The sequence below is a fragment of the Cydia splendana genome, chromosome 10 (genome assembly GCF_910591565.1).
Source record: "Cydia splendana chromosome 10, ilCydSple1.2, whole genome shotgun sequence".
NCBI classification, from domain to species: Eukaryota; Metazoa; Arthropoda; class Insecta; order Lepidoptera; family Tortricidae; genus Cydia; species Cydia splendana.
Window position 1 is genome coordinate 2,128,875 of NC_085969.1, and position 23,947 is coordinate 2,152,821.

At 43.7% G+C, this 23,947-nt stretch overlaps 1 protein-coding gene across 1 annotated transcript; it reads left to right on the plus strand.

Moving 5' to 3' along the window:
• The first annotated feature begins 69 nt into the window (after nt 1-69).
• On the plus strand, nt 70-16,677 carry LOC134794207 (tetraspanin-1-like). The gene is made up of 6 exons (XM_063765953.1): nt 70-316; nt 1,820-2,051; nt 5,546-5,691; nt 6,389-6,556; nt 15,689-15,811; nt 16,446-16,677. The coding sequence occupies exons 1-6, from the start codon at nt 251-253 to the stop codon at nt 16,563-16,565; spliced, it is 855 nt and encodes a 284-aa protein (XP_063622023.1). The 5' UTR covers nt 70-250; the 3' UTR covers nt 16,566-16,677.
• The last annotated feature ends 7,270 nt before the right edge of the window (nt 16,678-23,947 follow it).

The following is a 23,947-nucleotide window of genomic DNA, read 5'->3' on the forward strand; positions in this document are numbered from 1 at the left end:
AATAAATAATGAAAACTCTGGAAAATTTGTTAGTGCTGCCAGCCTGCCATACTCAAATAATATGAAGCCATATGAAAAAATTAAATGTCAAACGTCAATCAATTATAACAGCAACATATTTGCATCGTTATCGTTAAACAAATGCTCTGAATAAACACAATTATATCGTAATTAGTAAATGGTACGCAGTTCGCGAATTTAATCAATAAAACAAGTAATCCGTTCGTGTTTTGAATTTCATCGAATCAACATGGGGATGTCGCGCTGCTATTCACTTATGAAATGTTTGCTGATACTGTTTAACATCGTATTCCTGGTAAGATCTCAATAAATCTTAACTTATCAATGAAAACGGTGTCAAAAGTCAAGTGTGTCGTAAGATATAGTAATGTTGTAATAGTAACTATGGTTGTATGGGACTAATTAGTAGATGTTATGTTATGGTCGTATAGCTCAGCGCGTATCGCGGAGGGCGCGTTGAAAGAATCCAGATGCATTGCGCGCCGGCGGCGTGCATCGCCGACCCGCACCTCATTAAGTCTATATTAGGAAAGCTTCCTGGGCACTTCCTCCTCATTATGTAGTCCACTGCAGTCATTGTTTATTATCTATAAAAACAAACATAACAGGGTGCTACATACCAACTTGTAGGGAAATTTTATAGTACAGTTGAGTTCAATATATTTATCAGTATCTTTGAAATAATAAAGATGTTAATTTATTACTTTACAGATAACGAGTTTAATTTAGAAATAATAGTATTTAGAATTTATATTTACCTACTAAGTCTTAATAATAACATACTGGCTCACAAATTTTTTTTTTAATAGAGATCTGAGTGCATAAAATGCATAGTAGCAGTTGATTGATAGGCCACTTTCGCCTGCTATAAATAGGTGTTGCAACCGGGGCTATTATCAAACCAGTTGTGCATGTTTGTGTGGGTGGCAACATGCTCCAACAATGCACTTTGCTATGACAACACTGTATTACTCAAATAACTAGTTTTAAGTTTATGTAAATCATGAATGCATATGAAGGAAAAAATATATAAAGTATGTTTTTATTTTTATTTATTTAAAATTTCATTTTCAACTTCATGATCCTCTTTTGACACTATCTATTTTATGTGGTTAGTTTAATGTAAAATTATTTAAATTATACTATAGAAATAAAAGCCATAAAATAAGGAAAAGATAGTTTATTTCCAAAAAAAGCAATAATTTATCAATCTTTAAAAACACAGGGCATTTATTTTTCTGGCTTGCTATTAAAATTAGAGGATAATAATGATGGTGTAAAAGTAGATTGCAAGGTTTGAAATTAAAAATAAAAGAGCAGAATAATAGCTTAGTCGAAAGTACTCTTTGCAATACAATTTTCTCGTTATCTTTTGGAGATGTGATATTATTGCAAAATTATAAACCTCTGCCAATTTACGCTATCTACTTCTGAATGTTTAATTTTACAGAACTATTTTTAAGTTATACTTTGCTGGACTGAAATGCTCCTTAACTCCTGGAGTAGTTGCGCCTTTCCGTGAAACGCGAGTGCTTGCATAGGAAGCTTTATGCCGCCGATACTTAACATGAATCAGTTTGTAATATTTTTTATGGAAAAATAAACCAAAAGCTATTAGAAAAAGTAACAATTATTATAGTTTCACACTTTCACAGAAAAATAACCTTGACAAATGTACAGTCTTGAAATATCTCTGAAATAAATAATTAATTATTTAATATCACAGGCAAAATGCTCAAACTCGACCACTCTTGGGAATTCGATTTTTTGATGTTTTGACTACGTCACCATCTTGCAGGTGATAGGCCTAGCAGCCTGCGGGCTGAGCGTCTGGGCCCTATGGGAGGGCGGAGCCTCCGCCAGCGTCGGCGGGACCGGCGCCGGTGACGCGGCCGCGGCTCGAGCGGGGCTCTGTGCTGTGGCGGCCTGGGGCGGAGCGCTAGCGTTGGGCGCTATTGCTGCATTGTGGGGAGCGGCCCGTGATGCCCCATCGCTGTTGGCTGCTTCTTTTGCGCTCTTAGCGCTGTGTGGTGTGTATTCTATTCATTCAATATTATAAATCTAAGAGAGAGCAGGTAAGAGTACAAATGTAGTGCGTAATTGTTTTTCATCGTATTTTCTCGGAAACGTTCGTATATGTCGTGCGATTTCAGTCAACCTCACTACCCTCGGTCGGCTCGGTACTTACTCGGTACTTTTTGTACCGAGACTGACTGAAATAGCAAGACACATTCGTACTTTTCCGTGAAAATACGATGGAGAATAATTATGCACTACATCTGTAGCAGGTAGTGATGCTGGTAATACAATAAAAATAAAGTGAAAAAGGCTGCAACATGCAGAGAGTGCAAGTGAGACAATCATTTGTATGGAAATCTTTTATATATGTCATTTTTCTAGTCCCCTCGGTTGATTTCTAGCGTGTGATCTTTAAAAGAAATAGGATTACTTTACTAAACTTTCCCTTACAGTTTTTGATAAATTCCATAGGTATACTGAGATCAGATCATTTTCTTGTGCCACTTAATTTTGTAGTTGTCCTTACTCAGTTTATTCATGTATTAAAAATCATTCTGTATGTGCACCCTGTAATGAGTATAGTAATTTTGGCCAAGTTAAGAGCGCTCTTACAAGAAAAGTCGAAATAACGCAAAATTGATGATACTAGTCGACGAAATTCAGGACTTTGTGCTCATTATTAGAAACAATGAGTACTTGTTCCAGTAAAAGCGTCTTCTTATCTTTTTAAATATCGTTGTAAATATTAGAAAAAGGACTTATTAAATTAGTAATGATTTTTTTTCTGATGGTCGTTTCCGAAAAACCCCGTGAAGCACTGAATGGCAAGCTCTTATTTGGAAATGTTGAGAAGTTTACTCTGCTAAACCTGGCTATTTTGTATTACTAATACCCTGTACTTTAGGCATATCAAACGATATTTTTCCTACACACCTTTGAGAAAGAGAAAATCAAAGTAAAACGAACTCAATTTTCTCTCCGAAACAAGTGTCAATTCCTACGAAAATCTACTTAATATCGAAGTCATTTTCATACTCAAGCAATCTGCAACGTTTGCTTATACTGTTGGTATACATTAGTGTTTATGAAATTCTACTATAATTTTTTGGCAATTTTTTGAAAACTACTCTATATTACCGATGACGTGCGCTGCGCCAGCTCAGTGCCGCGGCAGAGCTTGTAGAGGCAGGACGTGTGTCGGTCGGCTCCGCACATTTTCAACGGCGACAACGAGATTTTTTATCATTGTGTGCGGCGGGCGCCGTGTAAAACGCTATACTGTGTGCGTGTAAACCGCAACGAGAGACTTTGATCCTAGCACTGTTTTTATAGTATTATAATTTATAATGGTACAGTTTAATAAACTACCGGACAGGATTAAAAATATTTGAAACGACCTGACATTCTATATGTATTAATTTTGACTCAAGATAGTACTCAGGGTCTGATGATGGAGCCGGAAGGTGGTCACCGGTACCAATCAACCATGCAACTAAACCACTTCGTGTTTAGGCTCGTTTTATTCATCTCAACAAGATCTTTGACACAAGATAGTACTCATGGTCTGATGATGGAGCCGGAAGGTGGTCACCGGTACCAATCAACCATGCAACTAAACCACTTCGTGTTTGGGCTCGTTTGATTCGTCTCAATAAGATCTTTGACACAAGATAGTACTCAGGGTCTGATGATGGAGCCGGAAGGTGGTAACCGGTACCAATCAACCATGCAACTAAACTACTTCGTGTTTAGGCTCGTTTTATTCATCTCAACAAGATCTTTGACACAAGATAGTACTCAGGGTCTGATGATGGAGCCGGAAGGTGGTCACCGGTACCAATCAACCATGCAACTAAACCACTTCGTGTTTGGGCTCGTTTGATTCGTCTCAACAAGATCTTTGACACAAGATAGTACTCAAGGTCTAATGATGGAGCCGGAATGTGGTCACCGGTACCAATCAACCATGCAACTAAACCACTTCGTGTTTGGGCTCGTTTGATTCGTCTCAACAAGATCTTTGACACAAGATAGTACTCAGGGTCTGATGATGGAGCCGGAAAGTGGTCACCGGTACCAATCAACCATGCAACTAAACCACTTCGTGCTTGGGCTCGTTCGATTCGTCGCAACAAGATCTTTGACAAAAGTTAGTACTCAGAGTCTGATGATGCAGCTGGACTGTGGCCACGGGTACCAGTCTACCATGTAACTGAACCACTTCGTGTTTGGGCTCGTTTGATTCGTCGCAACAAGATCTTTGACACAAGATACTACTCAGGGTCTGATGATGGAGCTCGAAGGTGGCGACGGGTACCAGTCTATCACGTAACTGAACCACTTCGTGTTTGGGCTACGTGTTTGGGCTTCGTGTTTGGGCATCGTGTTTGGGCTTCGTGTTTGGTGTATCACCTAGTGTCAAAGATCTTGTTGAGACGAATCAAACGAGCCTAAACACGATGTGGTTTAGTTGCATGGTTGATTGGTAATGGTGACCACCTTCCAGCTCCATCATCAGACCCTGAGTACTGTCTTGTGTCAAAGATCTTGTTGAGACGAATCAAACGAGCCCAAACACGAAGTTGTTTAGTTACACGATAGACTGGTACCCGTGGCCACCTTCCAGCTCCATCATCAGACCCTGTGTATCTTCAGTGTCAAAGATCTTGTTGAGACGAATCAAACGAGCCCAAACACGAAGTGGTTTAGTTACATGATAGACTGGTACCCGTGGCCACCTTCCAGCTCCATCATCAGACCCTGTGTATCTTCAGTGTCAAAGATCTTGTTGAGACGAATCAAACGAGCCTAATCATGTTACTACATGGTTGATTGGTATCCGTGACCACCTTAATCATCATCATTATCATCAGATCCTCAATACTAGTTCGTTTTTAAACCCTCGTTGATACAAACTTTACAACCTATAGGTACCAAATGCTATGACGAAACATGTAAATAAGCGAGTACCTATAATTTATTTCGAGTAATACTTATACCTTCATAAGTACGAGTATGGGGCTATTCATAAATTACGTCGTTTCAAATGGAGGGAGGGGGGGGGGGGGGGGGGTCTGGACATCGGATGATGGTAGTATGACGTAGGAGGAAACAGAGTCATCCGAAGCATGATTTTTGGATGATTTGAGGGGTGGGGGGGTCAAAAATCGTCAAAAATAGATGAAAAATTAATTTATGAACACTGCACACACTTACATTTGCACTGCATTTAGTATTTTCGTACTTACCAAATAACAGTTTTAGGACTTTAAAAGTTAAGCACAGTTAGTGTTGTTATGGTTGATTTCAATATGCTTCGCGAAGGATCAAGAATGTTTAATCCATCATTGTAGTGCGAGTGTGGTAGAAGGGATCGGCATACTGAGCTCGCACGGCCTGCCGCAGCGCATAAAATACCTAAACTCGCTCAACGCCGAAATGTAATAGCGCTCTTAAACTTTCACTTTGGTCAAGTGAATATTAAAATCCAAATTTGTATAATCAGGAGTGGCGGAGGCGGCAGCGGCTTGCTGGGGCGCGGCGCACTTGCCCCAGCTCCGGCGGGCGTTATCACAGCGCTTGCACTACGCGGTCCGTAACGAGTACGGCCACGGCGCCGCCACGCAGCTCCTCGACACCATTCAGGCCGAGGTATAGTTGTCTTATATCACAGTAGATGGCGCTGTCCTATCGGCTACTTCACGCTACAAAAGCTCGGTTTTCCTAGGATAGCGGTGTCATATAGCGGCCGTCTCCATACAAAATAATACGACTAAATATGGATGTCGTAGTATTTTGTATGGAGACGGAAATGTGAGACGCAAATACACAATGGACCAAGATATTGGACAGAATACCATCCTAAGCCATTTTTTATGTTCCAGCTACATACAAAAATGGCACTTGGAAATTTGATGAAATGATAGATCATTTGTACAAATTGGGGTAATCGAACTGTTATTTGCGTCTGAATTGAAATATAAAATAATTGGTCCAGTACTTTTGGAGAAAATGGGCTGTGACAGACGGACAGGCAGACAGACGCACGAGTGATCCTATAAGGCAGCGGTCGGCAACCTTTTAGCAACCAAGGGCTAAATAGTAGTTAACAAAGTTGACGCGGGCCGCACTTTGTTAATTATTATGACTTTATCAGACATTGTCGTTTGTCAATATTACATACAAAATAGCCAGGGAGGCTCGCAGGCCGCCTATTGCCGACCGCTGCTATAAGAGTTCCGTTTTTTCCTTTTGAGGTACGGAACCCTAACAAGGTTTTACTTTGCTTTGTAATCTTTTGTTATATTATCCTTCATAAACAACTACTTACATAACACTTATTCCTTAGCTTAAATGTTGCGGCGCAGAAGGCGCCCGCGACTGGCAGAGCTCGGTGTGGTCCCGCGCCGAGGCCGGCGCCTCCGACGCCGCGCCTCCGCAGCCCGACGATGTAGCCTTAGACCTGTCTGTGACTGCCCCTAACTCTTACTACTATGTGCCGCCTTCGTGTTGCTTGGTGAGCTATATACTCTATCTATAGTAGTAACACAGTGGTATACGGGTAGTAGAGCTCAGCGTGGTTCCGCGACGTGGCCGGTGCCTCTGAGTCCTCTAACGCCGCGCCTTCACAGCTAGTGCTAACGACAAACTTAAATAACTAAATCAGTCAGTCAGTCAGCGCTAAAATATTAGGTAAATTTTATTGTACAGTCAAGTGTAAAGATATGGGTGCATACAACTTACACAAAACCCACCCAACACCCATTTATGTCATGCAACTATTATGCCACATAAATAATTATGTGATGTCACTTGTTATAACAAATAATATGCTTTAAAATATGTAATAATTATGGCAATGTTTATTAGACGAAGTGTAAATATACCGTATGACCATAGTCTAATAAAACATGGTCTTCCATTCCCAGAGTGACACGGGGCTACGTCACAACAACATGGCCGCTATATATAGCGCTATCGCATATTATCATATAGCGCTGTCGCATGATGACGTAGGCGCGTGTCAGTTAGGTGACCTAGAAAAGACGGGAATGGAGTACCAGGCGGAGTATATTATTATACCATGCGTATGACCATTATACCAATAATAACATTATGAAAACCGTTAATTAGGTATTACGGCAGTATGCCATTTATTACGTTATTCAAAATAACGATATATCAAACTATAATATATGAAAAGTAATTATAACAAATGTAATGCACCCATTTTTGAGTATGATGAGACCGAGTGCACCCATATTTTTATACTTGACTGTACTTATGGCCAGTTTCATAGTTCTTTGCTGACTAACTTTGAATTCTACCGGCCCTTATTCTGTTTTAAAACTAACTTAATATAAAAATTTTACCTTCCAATAAAATTGGTATTATGTTTCCTTCCACATCGGATATCTTCATTGAGAGAGCAACGCGATCGTTGACCGATAGGTGCCGCTAGCGTCTATGTAGTCGCTCCGCCCCTCGCCGTGACGTAGTTCCGCTTCCTTCCTGCCAACCATTGCTCGCTTCACGCTGCTCGCCGCGGCCATGTTATTGTTGAGGAGAAGTACCGTCGGCATAAAAGTAGCCTAGAAGCCTGCCAGGAAGGCATTACTCAGATATCCGACGTGGAAGGAAACATAATACCAATTTTATTGGAAGGTAAAATTTTTATATTATGTGTTCCGTTCCACGTCGGATATCTTCATTGAGACCTGTTTATTATCTCCTGGTGGCGAGTCAGCGGGCGCGCAAGCGTTAGGGCTACACCTACTGTCATAGAACTCAGAGAAAGAATAAATATATACGGCATATTGCAACCCATGAAATCACAGTGACTCGTTATAATGATACATTACAGGAAATTGAGAATTTAAATTGTAATCCCAGGTCTGAATCAGGCCAGAATCTGACGTTAAACTGGTTTGAGAGATTTCTCATTCGAAATCGCTTCCGAACCGCAGAATCTCGGCGAGTCATGATCCCAATTAACTTAAGCCAAAATATCGCTACACTTAGCGATATTTTGGCTTAAGTTAGTTTTCCAGCCACTTTAGTTATCAAGTACATCGTGGATCGAAAGCAATCGTAGGCGAGGCCGGCTTAGATGAGACTGTGGCTGAAATAAATAAGCGCAGTGTCCCCTAACATTTGTGTAATTCTCGCAAGTTGACGTACCCAGACTACCTACTTACTGGGTCTATACATTATTCCGGAGCTTCTAAGAGTCAAGTCGGTAAGACACGTTATCTGGTTTAGAGCCGAATTTCGGACACAAAATAATAGCGTGAAAGTTAACTATGCAATTACCCGGGCTACAGTGTAGTAGACTAAGGTCATTGACCCTGCGGTCTGATGCTAACAGCAAATGTGCGGCAGCTCTTCTATCGTACTTCTTCTAACGTACCTAACGTTGTAGGGCTATTCAAATTAGGGCAAGTAGATTTCTCGCGTCCCAAGCTGGTGGTTTGGGAGGCGCTGGTCTCGCTATTAATGGCGTTGGAAGAAGGCATAGTGTCCGATAGTGGTTTACATACAGCACATGTTACAGGCTTATGAACAAGTATCGTTCTGAAAGCTAACATGGACAATAGAAATAGATGTCTGAGATAGCTCGCTACTTCACTGGGTATTAGAGGTACCTGGCAGTCGATCTTATTTTTGATGCACCATGAAGACCATTTCTACATTGTGGGCGTACAGGCGTCCTAGACAAGGGGACGATCTAGGGAGTGCTCCCGTTACTGGTTTTCAATACAAACATAGTACCGGAACCGGGAATACCCGGTTCCTCCATATTAGTGAGACAGTGACAGTTGCGTCTCGTTCGCTACGTAGCGTTAGCCCTTGGCATGTTGCATGCATGCGCCAGTCACGCCAGTAGGTACATCACAGCGGACGTCACTCCTGATCTCGCCAGCTCGGTGTTGGAGCGTCCTATCTGACAGGAGCTACGCCTCATTCTTAAGGTCGTTGACTCGTAAGAGAGGGCGGTCTGATGCTGTGTTCACTAGGACCGCCAGTAAATTGCAAGCTTACCACAGCTGCGTGAAGGCTCTCCTTATCACGCCGTCACAGTAAACAGACTAGGCTGGGAGGTGGAGACATCCATACCAAGTCGTATCACCGGCAGCTGCCAGACGCGACGTGGTAGCAGTTCAGAGTCTGTTAAGAAATACCGTGACACAGTGCTCTCGAAAGCGGAGGCTGGCCAACAGGCCTATCAGGCGAAGATAGTCTCGGCGGCTTCTGGGCGTAGCTGCCACTCGGGCGCGCAGTGACTTCTTGATAAACCGTCGCCCTCGGGGGTTGTACCGACCTGGTAAGTAGCAAGGAACCAGCGCGACCTGTAGACGATCTGCTGGCATCAGCAGTTTTTGCGACAGCCGTGGTAACGGAGGGGATGTAGTGTCGCCGTCGTTTTATGTATACTGTAGTGGTGCGGTTGTATGTTTACACTTCTGTCGTCAGCGCTGCAGATGTGGCCCGTTAACGGTTACTCTTCACTGAAAGGGCCTTACCTCGTACATTGTCTACCAATATTGGAGATTGTAACGGACTGCTTGCATAAGATGAGGGAGGAAGTGGCGCGAGGCTTTCGGCAGCTTCGTGTTGCTGAGGACTGCGAAGGTGTCACCTTCCTCCATGAACTAAAGTTTGCGAGTTTGAGACGGAACAGGAGGCGTTGAGTCTCATTTCTGCGAGAAAATCGGCAGCAAGGCAGGCCTGTATGTCGCGAAAAAGAAAACTTTCAATCGGGGTGTTGTGCCGCGTGTCCCACGTGATGTCTAGGAGCGTGATAGTCTGATTCGCTTTATGCGAAGAAACACCCTATATCGAGCTAGTATAGGGGCATGGTCGCATGCTTTTAAGGAAATCGAACTAATGAAATCAAGTCTAAAATCGATTTTGGCGCTTGCGTAACAAAACTGTTTCGATAAAGTCGAAGACAGACAGATGTAAACTGTTGGAGTCCTCCTGGCCCCTTTCTCTTAGCACCGGAAACTCAAGATTGTTCAGGCGCAGCGGGTTTATTTATCCCATTTTGTTTATTATGGGCTTGGCGCACGAGAAAGACTTTGTAAGACGGAACTTAAGCTGGAGAGCGCAGGCAAGCAGAGATAATTATGTGAAGTCTGCAGACCTTTTCGATGCCTTTCACCTCGGTTTTGAGCGGTCGCACAGGGCCTTGTCGCTAGCTGTTCTCCGGTTGGATCACTCCATGGCCTCGAGAAGTCGTAGGAACCTCGAAGCGGCACGGCTCCTCGTCGATCAGCACCTTTATGAAGCCCGGGAACGCGACGTATTTTCCTCTGAGTATCGACATATCTTACCGCTTTCAACTCCGGGCAGTCGAGCCACGCAGGACGAAGCTCCTTACAACCTTTTCTGCCGTCGCCGGAGGATTCCTTAACCGAAAACAAGAGCTTAGCGGTCTGTTCGTGCTGTGGCACCATAGCTATAGGCGCCTGAGTACCTCAATGGGACCATGTGGACAGGACAAAACTGATACCGAGGCGCCCATAAGCAGGCAGCATCGGCGGCAGGTAAGTTCGCGGTGGTATTCTTCTATTCTCGAACAGAACATGGGCGCCATTGCAAGGGACGACATCGTCGTGGTTGCAGCATCGGTGGACAGCATCGACGTGATTGTCGGTGCCATTATGGCAACCGCCGCCGCTCAGGAGGCGCCGGTGCGTGAAGCTAGAGGCGCCATCGTGGCGGCCGGCTCGGGAGGCACCGGTGCGTGAGGCCGGGCGGCGCTATCATGGCGGCCGCCACTGGTTCGGGAGGCGCTGGTGCGTGAGGCGAGGACCCACCGTGGCGGCCCGCTCTAGAGGCGCTGTCGCGTAAGGCGGGCGGCTCCATCGTGGCGGCCGCCGCCGCCGGCTCGGGAGGCGCCGGTGCGTGAGGCGAGACGCGCCATCGTGGCGGCCAGCTCGGGAGGCACCGGTGCGTGAGGCGGCCGCCGCCTGGCTCGGGAGGCACTGGTGTGAGGCGAGAGGCGCCATCGTGGCGGCCAGCTCGAGGCGCCAGTGCGCAAGGCGGTGGTGCCATCGTGGCGGGCGGCGCCGTTGTGGCGGCCGCCACCGCCGGCTTGGGACGCGTCGGTGCGTGATGCGAGAGGCGCCATTGTGGCGGCCAGCTCGGGAGGCACTGGTGCGTCGGCCACCGTAGCCAGGCTCAGGTGCGTGAGGCGAGAGGCGCCGTCGTGGCGGCCAGCTCGATAGGCGCCGGGCCGATTTATTTAATCGTATGGCATAGTATGATAAACAGAAAACAAACAGTTATAAATGCAGATTAAGTCCAATCAGCCACTTGGTGGCCTCGTCGTTAAGGACGATCAGGTCTTCAGGAGGTCCGTTGGCATAACGCGTTATGGGGCAATCCTCTATAATGTGCTGAATTGTTTGTACAGTCTCGCCACAAATGCAAGCCGGGGATTCCACCCATCCACAGCGGTGTTTGTAGTAAGCACAACGACCATGGCCAGTGCGAAGTCTGTTAAGGTTGCACCAGTGCCGTCTTGGGAGGTCAGATCCTTTAATTATGGCACCTGGGGTGATTCCGGAGCCCAGCTTTCCCGCCATCAATGAGTTCCACGACTGTGACCACTCACGCTTCAGGTTGAAACAACTATCGACAAGGCCCTTAAAGATACTGTAAGAGGCATTCCTAGATTTTAAGCGACAGTTGGCTGGGTTCAGAAACTCCGTATGAATTGGTAGGGCTGGGTTCTTTTGGATCCTTGCCGCTTCTCGCATCAGGGCCTCTTTCCTTCTCAAGTCTGGCGGAGCGATCCGAGAAAGCACTGGAAGCCAGTGGGAAGGGGTTGAGAGTAGCGTACCGGAGATGAGTCTCATGGCCCTATTCAGCTCAGCGTCTACTCTGGTGGCGTGGGCACTCCCCAACCATGTCGGTGCGCAATATTCAGCCGTGGAGTACACCAATGACAGAGCAGAAGTTCTCAGGACATCGGCACTTGCTCCCCAAGAAGTCCCGCTTAATTTCTGAAGAATGTTGTTTCGGGTCTGGAGTTTGCGAGCTGTGCCGGTAAGATGTTGTTTATATGTAAGGGATCGATCAAGAGTGACTCCCAGGTATTTTGGGGAAGAATTATGTTTTAGTGTGGATCCTTCAAAATGCACCTTAAGCTCCTGCGTGGCATGTTGATTGGCCAGATGGAAACAGGATACCTCTGTTTTGCTAGTGCTGGGTGTTAGTCGCCATATCCTGAAGTATTTAGCTAGCACCTCCATATCGCCGGTTAGTGAAACCTCTAAGTTTTTAAAGTTTTTGTGCTGATTCACGAGGCAAATATCGTCAGCATATATAAACTTCCTGGCAGTGGTATTTGGGAGGTCGTGGATGTACAGGTTAAACAAAATGGGTGCCAGTACTGATCCCTGGGGCAGGCCGTTGCTTAACACTCTGGTGTCGCTAACTTCCGAACCTAAGTGCACGTTGAACCGCCTCTGAGAGAGCATGTTGGAGATTAGCTTGAAGATAGTCAGGTTAGGGACGGCTAACAGTAGCTTGCAGAGTAACCCCTCCCTCCAGACGGTGTCGTAAGCAGCGGTGAGGTCGACAAATACAGCCCCAGACTTTAGCCCTTTCTGGAAACCGTTTTCCAAGTGAGTTGTTAGGGCTAGTACCTGGTCCGTACAGCTCCGTCCAGCTCTAAAACCCGCTTGTTCAACCGGTACCAACCGATCTATAAGAGGAGCTATTCTGCGGTATATCAGTCTTTCTAACAGTTTATAGCAGTTGCTGAGTAAAGCAATCGGGCGGTAGCTGGAAGGGTCGTCGTCTCTTTTGGCTGGTTTAAGCAGTGCTATCACCCTTGATTCTTTAAAGGCTCTGGGGAGTTTGTTGGAGTGGAGAACATCGGAAAAGAAAAGAGACAGCCACTTTATCGCCATGGGGCCCAGTCCAAGCAGAAACTCGTTATAAATACCATCCACTCCAGCAGCTTTCCCAATCTGAAGCTCTTTAATTGCTCTTTGGACTTCTTCGGCTGTAAAAGGTTCTGCTAAATTTGGATCTTCCACGAGGTTCGACTTAAGTTCCTTCATTCTTTTCTTGACTTTCTTGGTCTCCAGTTTCACGCCTTTCGCTCTAGCAATGGATACCATCCTGTTTGCGATTTCGTTCGGATGAATAGCAGAGGTCTGTCGTGGTGCTGTTATTTTCCCCGTAAGTTTGTTAAGAACATTCCACGCCTTTCGACTTGACCGCTTGAAATCCATACAGTTAACCGTGTTTTTCCACTTGCTAGTACGGTTGGCATCCAGAGTCTGCAGGAGTTCATTGCCAATTGCGCAGTCGCCTGTTTCCCGGTAGGTTTTATACAGTTTTTCACTGTCGCTATTCCAGCCTGGTATGTACTCCTTCCTGAAACCTCTGCACACGTGGTGTTTAGCAGATGATAGTATGAGGCCCATAAAACGGTTGTAGTTTCCTGCTGCGGGTGGGATGAAACGGACACCAGCCTCGATTTGCCTTGCAAACGCGTTCCAATCCGCGCGCCTGAAATTCCAGCGAGGAAGGGGCATAGAGTTGACGAGAGGGATTTTCATGCCTACATCCACTATTACTGGCCTATGCTGACTATTGGGGAAGTCTTTGAGTACGACCCGGTTCGTTGGGAGGGCTCTGCCAGCGGCATCCTTAGTAACAAAAACAAGGTCCGGATTATAATCTTTTTTCCAGCGGGCCGAGTGGAAAGTGCCTCTCTCTTTAGCGTCAAAAACGAGGAATAAGTTGGAAGTTTCGGCCCACTGTGCCAAAGTGAGCCCATTTGCATCGTCACTGGAGTAGCGCCATGACGTGTGGTGACTGTTAAAATCGCCGATGTAGACGCACGGATGAGGGAAAGGAGGAGGCCCATTATTTGCCCAAGATGCCAATGGTGGTTTGTATATGTTGGCTATCTTGATGTCTTCAATTTGTACAATGCCGGGCCGATGGCTGGTTCGTAGTTGCACTCATCATCACGGCGACACTGCTGCCCTCGGCGGCGCCATCGTGGTGGCCACCACCGGCGCGTAGGTGCGGCACCACGGAGCGACGTCATGACGGACGGCAGCCAACGCGGCGATCGTCGCTATACTCGTAGCGTTTCCACTGCTTCCACGTAACTTACCTTCCTTCCACTCGAGCAGTCGGGACGCAGAAGCGGTCCGCCTTCACCTTGGCGCCAGGACGGGATCGAGAGGTCCGCTATCCACACGCGCCGCGACCGCAGCAACAGGAGCGGGCGTGTGCCTCTCGGAGTCCCGCGGACTGGAAGCGCACGCAGCCACAGGAGCGGGCGAGTGACGTCTCTTGGAGTCCCGCGGCACCGCGACTGCAGCAACAGGAGCGGGCGCGGACTGGAAGCCTCCGCACCGCGACTGCAGCAACAGGAGCGGGCGCGGACTGGAAGCGTCCGCACCGCGACTGCAGCAACAGGAGCGGGCGCGGACTGGAAGCGTCCGCACCGCGACTGCAGTAACTGGAGCTGGCGCGGACTGGAAGCGTCCGCACCGCGACTGCAGCAACAGGAGCGGGTGCGGACTGGAAGCGTCCGCACCGCGACTGCTCTCGCGGACTGGAAGCGTCCGCACCGCGACTGCAGCAACAGGAGCGGGCGTGGACTGGAAGCGTCCGCACCGCGACTGCAGCAACAGGAGCGGGCGCGGACTGAGGAGCGGGTGCGGACTCTCGCGGACTGGAAGCGTCCGCAACAGGAGTGGGCGTCCCGCGGACCCCGCACCGCGACACCTCGGGCTCCGGCCGGCAGCGTCGCGGCGTCTCGGAGTCACCTTTGGATGACAGCAGAAGAAAGTCGACGGCGCCGGCGCGCGGGGGCCGACAACCCCTGAGCCCCTGTCGCGTCGCAACTAACGACACGAGGTACTCCCAGGTCAATACGACCTGCCTGAGAACCGTCCTTTAGTGTCGAAGTAACTTCTGAACGCCAATAAAACTAGAATATCATTAAACTGGCTCACCGGATGGTTCGAGACAATCCAAACCTCCTTATCAGCGAAGCGCGGCACCCGACAGCGGCGCGCGCAGGCTGTCCGCCTCCGCGCCGCCCGGGCGCCGCCCCCGCCGCCGCCGGCACGATGACCGCACGTTCCCTCTCCGATGCGGAGCGACTTGCGTTACCACTTGTTAACGAAAACCACTGACGCACTTCCTACTTCGATCTCGAAAATGCGAGTTAACGGTAACGATTTTAGCAGCATGGGATGTGAAAATTAATTTAGCAAGAAAAAAGTGGGTAGAATCGAAAAGCACCGTTCGATGACTTCGATCGCGAGACCGCCAATAGACTAATAGTAGCGATCTCTGCTATATCTCACTATTTAATCGACCGAGCTTTGGATCGGAAATGTTAAAGCACCATGCTGCAAAAATATACGCAAAAAATATTTGCGGACCATCGGTCAGACGGTCGACGAAACAATGTCATGGCCGCGGCGAGCAGCGTGAAGCGAGCAATGGTTGGCAGGAAGGAAGCGGAACTACGTCACGGCGAGGGGCGGAGCGACTACATAGACGCTAGCGGCACCTATCGGTCAACGATCGCGTTGCTCTCTCAATGAAGATATCCGACGTGGAACGGAACACATAATACATATATATTTTTCGATAGTCAACTGAGGAAGGCGGGGACGAAGCATCTTGTGCGTCGGCGCGGCGCGTGCCGGCGGCGTCGGGCGGCGCCGCGGGGCTGCATGCGGCCGCCTGCGCGCCTAAAGTCATCAACGCGCTAGAGGTCAGGACTCAACTAATGTGGCGCACCATCAGAGAAGGGTCCTTACCTTATCCTCCTAAGGCTCAACCATACAAATGAAAAACCTATAATTTGCCACAGAAATTTAAACCTTTAGTGCAGGGAATAGAGTTGTTTAAAATTGAACGAAACAAAACAAATGCGACTCTGTTCCAATTGAATATGATTTAAATTTCATCGAACTGAATAAGTACTTTAGGTAGGACCTTGGGCCTTAGGAGGATATGCTTCATGTGGGATAAGATCCTTTATATCAGAATTTCTCTTGGTTGTCAGATAAAAAGTACCTGATTACATTTTAAGCATAAAGACCCTTCTGTTATGGAAAGCCTCAATTAGTATATAATAAAGTTTGCTAATGACTTCGAAGAAGCGAAATGATATTTCCTATACCTAGATCGAAGATGGCATGATACCATTAGGCTAGTCTGATGGTATACAGTATGTATCAGAACGAAAGGCAAAGAAAGATACCCATTAATGTTTACGTCATACTGAGCAACTTTTACTATGGGACCAACCCCGCGTTTTACGTACTGTATATCAAAGAAAGCAATAGGAACTCTACGACGAAACAACGCAAGCTTTTAAAAATAAGTGAACGGTGTGTTTCCAGACGGGCGCCCGGCTGCCGCTGGCAGCAGGCGCGGCGCTGCTGGCGCTGCACGCGCTCGCGCTGCTGCTGGCGCTCGCGCTCTGTCTGCGCGCGCGCCCCAAGCCGCGCTACAAGGCCTAGAAATACTACGACGATGGCCGACTTTAGATCTTATCACAGTCACAGTAAGATTGAATTTTCCATGACTTGCGCATTCATTGTCTTTGTGATAGATAAACATCAACTTTTCACTCTGTTGAATTTATAGTAGCCGCAATACCGACTGGCGACTGAGGTCATAATGCCATCTCTTACACTTAGTTGGTTTTAACAAGGGTAAAGGAGATAGCGTTATGACCTCAGTCACCAAGTGGTATTTCGTCGAGTATAGTTCCGTACACGGCAGGAAGATGATAACTGGCGGGAAAAAATTAAAAAAATTAGAATCTTATGTAATTTTATTTTAAGTTGAAATTTCTTCAATAGAATATCTCGAGTTATCAACTTCTTCCCGCCGTGTACGTAATTATCTTGAGTCGCGAAATATTGACCTTGACTGACAGAATACTAACGAGTGTTGCATCTCTTTCTAAGGGGTTCCTGCAATATAATTACATTGCAGAGAACGACGGCAATCCCATTCCAGTGACGTCAGTTTAGCACATATTTCGTAGCTCAACAAAATTAGAAAATTACATAAACGGGACATCCAGCTACATTTATTTTATAAGGTCCTTGGTGACGAAGTTCAGAATTGTGTATATTCTATTCATTAGACCAGTGGCGGGCAAACATTTTTCATGGGGGGCCAGAAAATTAAAAAATCCGAGGACGGCCGAAACTGCAGAAAAAATGCTTTCTGATTTGAAACCTTTACTTCGCGAGCCATATACTAATAATTTCGAAGGACCGGCAGCGGGCCTGATAAAATTCTTGCGCGAGCCGGAGCTGGCCCGCAGGCCGTGGGGCCGTACTTTGCCCACCACTGCATTAGACTGTAGATATGATGAAGTTGCAAGTCAGAGTCTGTTGAGTCATGACAGCTAATTGATATTTCGAGTCAGAGGGTGACATCAGAAATGTAATTGCGTAAACAAAACGGCATGAAATGTTATATCCGAAAAAAAAAAACAGTAATAACGTATATTACTGTTTTCTATAACATATTAATTGACCACTAATTACGATAACAAATGAGTAATTTGTAATATTTTTAATTATAATGTACACATATCTTTCACGTAACAGCAAAAAATATACTCTTTTCGTAACGTTTAACAATGTTATTATATTTACTTACGAAATTATGTATATTTCACATAATTACATCCGCCATCATCCGCCTAAACCAGGGGTCTCCAAACTTTTTTACCTGAGGGCCATATTGCCCCTCAGACACTTTCGCGCGGGCCACCGTCGGTTTTTGCGCCGGGGGAGGGTGCCTGGTTGCTGCTGTTAGGAACAGTTCCACTCTCAATGAATGCTGAACCCCTGGAGCCTGCCTCCCGCGGGCCAGACTCCGCGGGGCATTCGCTTTGGGTGTCGGCGGGCCGGATTGGAACGCGTTGCGGGCCGAATTTGGCCCGCGGGCCGGGGTTTGGAGACCCCTGGCCTAAACTATAATGGAGGCTAGCAATCTCACATATTTTAGACATAGCAGCTAACCCATGACACTGTTTTATTGTTTATATTTTCCTTAGGTTACTTGTTATATTTGTAAGAATATTATTTAAATTCTTACGCTACGCCATTATAATGTATAGTGCCATAACCATAACGTGTTCTTATTCACTGCCTGAATATAACATAAACTGTCCACTGAATTAACAAGTATATTTCCAACATATAATAATGAAATGGTTGACTATATGTTTCTACTAAAATCGTTATGCTGGTTTTCATAACACGTTTAAAGGGGTCAAAAGAGTTCGGGAAATGCGTCTTTTCTGTGGACATAACAAAAGCTAACGGATATAGGTATAGAATAAAGTTAGAAAATATGGCTTTAAAATCCGTTTATATCATGAAAGACGTGATGTCTACAGGAAAGACCCATATATATTCAAGTGTAAAAATATGGGTGTAGACAACTTACTCAAAAATATGCCCCATAGTTCTTAATTAGCTGACATAAGGCTATGGGACATATTTTTGAGTAGATTTGTGCACCCATGTTTTTACACTTGACTGTACATAACTCATACTGAAAAAGTTTTTGACCCAGAAACATCCTTTATGTAACAGCTCGTTCACACAGGGTCTCCGTTTTACGGTTCCGTTTTATCGTATACGTTTTTTTTCATTGATGGCGTATGGAGTTGTATGAGCGACTTCACATATGACACAGTATTCAGTATACAGTAAAAAATGTCGGTCCGTTAAATTATGACATTCCGTTTTGTCATCGAAATACTGGATGAACGGAATACGTATCCGTCATGTATCCGTACGTTTTTACTGGATATAAACTGTGTGTGGGGTGCGGGGCGGGGGGAGCTCTTTTGTTAAATATATTGTTGTTGTTGGTGTTGTTGTTTGTGCTGTTGTTGGTGCTGTAGTTTTTGTGTAGTAGTTGGTTTTCCAGAGGGAAAAGGAAATGAAGTTGTACTTTTGCTAGAAAGAAAAGATCCGCATGCGAGCACTCCATTCCCGCAGCTCGGCCTTCGGCCTCGCATTTTTTTTTCAAAATGACCGACTCTTTTTTTTAAATTTTTTCAAGATAGCGCGCTGAAATTGTGGTCACGGAATCTCGGAGCCCCCTAGATCCCTAGGGGAAAATTTTCTTTTGAAAAATTCTACAATTGTGGGAAAACTGGCCACTTTTATTTTGTATGGCAACTTTTAAACGGTGCTATCATACAAAACAAACTGCATTAAAAAAAAACAAATCCAAAATGGCGGCGGACACGGGCCAAACTCAAATTTCCAAGTAGATTAAGCGAGCCTGAAGGGCGAGCATCAGCCTGGGAGGCCGAAGGCCGACCCCGCGGAGGGCCGTTAGGCCCGGAGCTTCATCCCGAATGTCCAAGCGTGCCCCACCCCCAGTAATTTTGGGCAAGGCCGAAGGCCGAGCTGCGGAAATGACGAACAAAGCAAAATCCTATACAAAAACTGTGTTAAGCGAGCCCGGACGGAGACTACATATGTGTGAACGGGCTCTCAGTTAATGCCGGATACGTTGAACGTTATACGGTGCCTATGTGTGAACAAAGCATAATTTTTTGTCGTATCCGTTAAAACGGGTACCGTAAATACGGAGACTCTGTGTGAACGGGCTGTAAGATGCGAAGAAGCGGTCTTCACATGGTATGCGGATCCGAACGCAACTCCGTTGTGCGAGAGAGATATATATGGCTATATACTGTCTCGCTCACACGCGGTGTGCGGATACGAATCAATGTGATCCCTGCGTAAAAGAGGTGTTTTATTAGATGATAATTGTAAATTAATATAATTATATTGTGACGTGTAACTAACGAACCTAGCTATCTAAGTCATCCGGCTTCTAGTCATGTCACTTCACTTCACAAGCATCATTCCTCTCTCGTAACTGGGTTCTGATTAAAGAGATAAACCATTTTTAAAATACGCGCCCCTCCCCAGCACCTACCTCCTTCTTAGAGCATTTAATAACCGGAGTCGCCTTTAAGAGCTTAAGTAAAAGTAAAAATCTGCCGAAAGGCTTGCACAACGTACATACTTACTGACGTTTATCTGACATGGGTATTTGTACGTTTGTGTGTGCATTAGAGGGCCGCGCAGTCTAAAAATTGTTTTTCTTTTTATAAGAATGTCAAATGTTTCAGTCCGTATACGAAGTTGTGTCGCTTTCGCTCGATTTTTGGCTGCTATTTTATTCTTTAACAACTAAGAGGATTTCTTTGAGTTTTTAATATTAATATACATATCATAGAAAATCATTTACATTTGGAGCGAATATTATGCACTACTAGAAGTTGTTGGCATTGCAAAAGGTTATTCAGACCCTATACAAGTAAATTCACAAGCCATTACACCGAGTACAAATGATTGGTTAGTTTAAATCGTGCCATATTGAAGATTGATTTGCATTTACTGTTCCTGCTGTAAGACTGAGCAAAAGACATGCTATTAGCACCTTTGTGGTGCTACTCCAATCAACGAGGGTTTTATTTATTAATTCTCAACGAATAATTGACCTTGTCTGCCCATATTTTTGTTTTTATTGCGTCTTGCAATGAATTATGATATCAATAAATACACCATCTCAAAATTATTGGAAAATGTGTACCAATACATGTAATTAATTGAGTAGTTCAATAATAAGGTATTTGACTGCTAGTCATATCAGTTTCTTTTTTCGAACTGTCAAAACGATTTTGCTACTATGAAATATAATATGAAACACTAGCATGTGACGTCACAATCAAATTACCTACTCTTTATAGTTTTATACGGGTTTTAAAATAGAAATTGTGTCTAAAAATAACTTCTGTCTACGTTTCTTTATTAATCTTCTGGTGCTTTATTTCATGCATGGTGTAAAATAATTTATTTTAAATACAGTCAAATTAATATTTTAAACTTTCGCGTTTTGAACACATATTAACTCACATTTATAAACGTCGGTAAATCAAGGTAATTGAATAAAATTCGCGTTAGACCCGTCTATAAATGTGAGTTAATATACAGTCAAATTCCCTATTTGGTAAAAACTTTGATCAGATAACGTACGGCATATTATTGAAAGTTGAAACTGATACGATATCAATTATCTCAATGTTATTCAGCAATATAATTAAGGATGGTGTAATTATTGATCGGTTTGGCTGCCTCGTTGAGTGGATTTTTATGTAATTGAGTTTCGTGTCAATTGTTTGTAAATTCTTGTGTCCTGTTATTTACACATTATAGCTTATCTTTAGTGCCTAGTTGGTACATCTTGTACAACGCGCTAGGGTTTAAATAAAGAGGTATTCAGATTGGGCATTAAGCATTTATTAAAAAGATTTATTATTTTATTATGCTGCAAATCGTTTTTTTTTAATAATTTAACTAATGAAAAATAATTGACTTCATATTCACGAAGAATTTTCTGAATAGCATTTTATTTAAACTGCATTTTAAGTTTATTATGTTATTTTGAATACCACTTTAATGAAAGTTGAAGCCAATTAGGTCGGAAGCAAAACTACATCATATATTATAGCCATGTTTAAAAAAAAAACATAATTTAACATCTTTCAACCTAATGGAATCAACTTTCGTAACCCAAACTATAGTTATGATAGCTCTATTTTTCGAAAAGAAACAATTCAAGACAGAAGAGCTAAGCGCAAAAATATTTTATATAGATTCCTATATATTACAAATTATATGAATATTTCACTAACTTAGCGTAAGTACGTAACCAAATGAGTGTTAGCTGTAAGTATATGTTGTTAACTCTACATAGATTTATGTACTTATTGTCGTGTTTAGTATGTTTGTGTGTTTTCGGAATTAAAAAAAGGCGCCGTAGACGGGTACCTGGGACACCTGGGTACCCGTAAATGTACCTGGGTGTTGTAAAATGAGTATACTCAATACATAAACTGAATACTTAGTCACATTTAGACAGGTGTACTAACACCTATAAAATCATATTTCAAAACAAGAAATTAATCATTGTTGGAGTAATATTTTATGATCAGAACGAAGCCATTTTTTCTGTTTATTCTTAACTCAAAAATGTACAAAATACTGGACATAACCTTTTTCATTATTTCCCAACCCGAATAATTACGATCATTCATAAAGTATTAAGTAAATGAGTGTACCCATGTACCATATTAATAGTACCCTACGGCGCCGCGCATAATACTCGCGGCACCGCCGCCAGCTTTACTTGAGACTGATTTTCACTTCTATTTGTTAATTAACCAATTAAGTTGCCATTCAGTACAAATTTAGGATTTATTTCGTGTTCTCTCGACTGATTATCTAGGTTAGGGCCGCCCTGCCCAGTGTCTTTATACTCTTAACGTTTCATAGGTTTTTGTATTGCACATTGTACTGTAAACATTGTAGAAGTTTTTTACGGACATAGAACTTTACGACTTAAAACCAGGCAAAATTAACTTAGTACTAGATTTTTTTGATAATTTGGATTATACACAAGTTCTGACGATATGTTTTCACAGTTTATCATCGAGACTGCAGGATTAACTTAATATATATCCGACAAATATTCCATTTAAGAAAATTTAAACCATTAAAGTCAATGAGATGTGTATAAATATAAGTACTACTAGCGCCATCTACTTGTACGTAGCAATACTAATAGCACAAACATAAACAGTATTTATCAAAATATGTAGTACAAAATGAAATACAGTCTTGATAACAATGTATAATAATTAATAATTATTTAGATCTGTGTTCGTTTTTATATTTCTATTGCAGACTGTAGAATGATAATAAATTAGTCAGGGTGGTGTAGTCGTAAGTGAATGTGCTTTTTATTGAACAAACTAACGATCCATACCGCGGTCCAATTGAAATGCATTTTGTCCTTCTCTAAACTATTATTATTATTATTATAAATTAGATAAGGACATCATGTATGTCGCGAGATGGACGCAGTTGTGGTTAAGGGTTTTTGTATTTGAGAAACTAAATAAATGTATGTGAAATAACCGTGCGTTTCATTCCAAGTTGTTCATTTTTGTTACATTTATAAGAAACTGAACTTGCATTTATTACATCTAGGTTTTCTCGTAATGGAAACCAAACCAAACTGAGACAGAGCTATACATACTTTATTATTTTACGTATTTTTCGATTTTTACAACAAACAGCTGAAAAGATTAGTTACTAGCGCCATCTCGGAGCCAGCTTTGCATTATTTTTGTTTTGCTACTCGCTAATAGAGGGCGGCTATATGACTTGTTTAACTATTAGTTTTGCTATGTAACACTAGATGGCAGTAATAGTCCTTAGACTTTTGCGTCCCATTTCTTTTTTAATTTCGTTTAAAACTAAAATGCACTTTGGTAAGTATAAGTACATGGTAAAAACAGTTTGGGAAAAAATGTGTCATTTCGTAATTATACATTCGGAAACTGAAAACAATGCAAAATAACAACCTTTTCAATCCGCATTGGGCTAGCGTGGGGACTACAGCCCATTATATTATATGCTGTTTAATAAAAAAAATTGTATTATCAGAATAAAATGTAGTTCTATAAAGTAGGAAATGAAGTAAACTACAAAGATTTTAGAAACAACATCTATTTAAGATACTTAACAGAATACAAAATATGTTTTCATCATGTTTGGCTCCTTGTGGGATACCTTAACCAAACTGCAGATATCCAATCCTGATAATATTGTCATTTCTAGGTTTTTCCTTTAATAAAGGATAAATCTTTGTGGGTTCATCACGAAAGCACCAAAGGTCATTTCCAAAGTCCAGTCCCAACTGCCTGAGCAAAGGTGTGCCAAGAAGGTTATCTGATGCAGTACCTTTAGGGAATACGACAAACTCCATTGGGATAGTACGG

What these genes read in the sequence shown, in the direction of transcription:
- LOC134794207 (XM_063765953.1), top strand. Translation starts at nt 251, where the DNA reads ATGGGGATGTCGCGCTGCTATTCACTTATGAAATGTTTGCTGATACTG. An exon ending in TGTTTAACATCGTATTCCTG is followed by an intron (nt 317 to 1,819) that starts GTAAGATCTCAA and finishes ACCATCTTGCAG; the next exon opens with GTGATAGGCCTAGCAGCCTG. An exon ending in TGCCGCCTTCGTGTTGCTTG is followed by an intron (nt 6,557 to 15,688) that starts GTGAGCTATATA and finishes ATTTTTCGATAG; the next exon opens with TCAACTGAGGAAGGCGGGGA.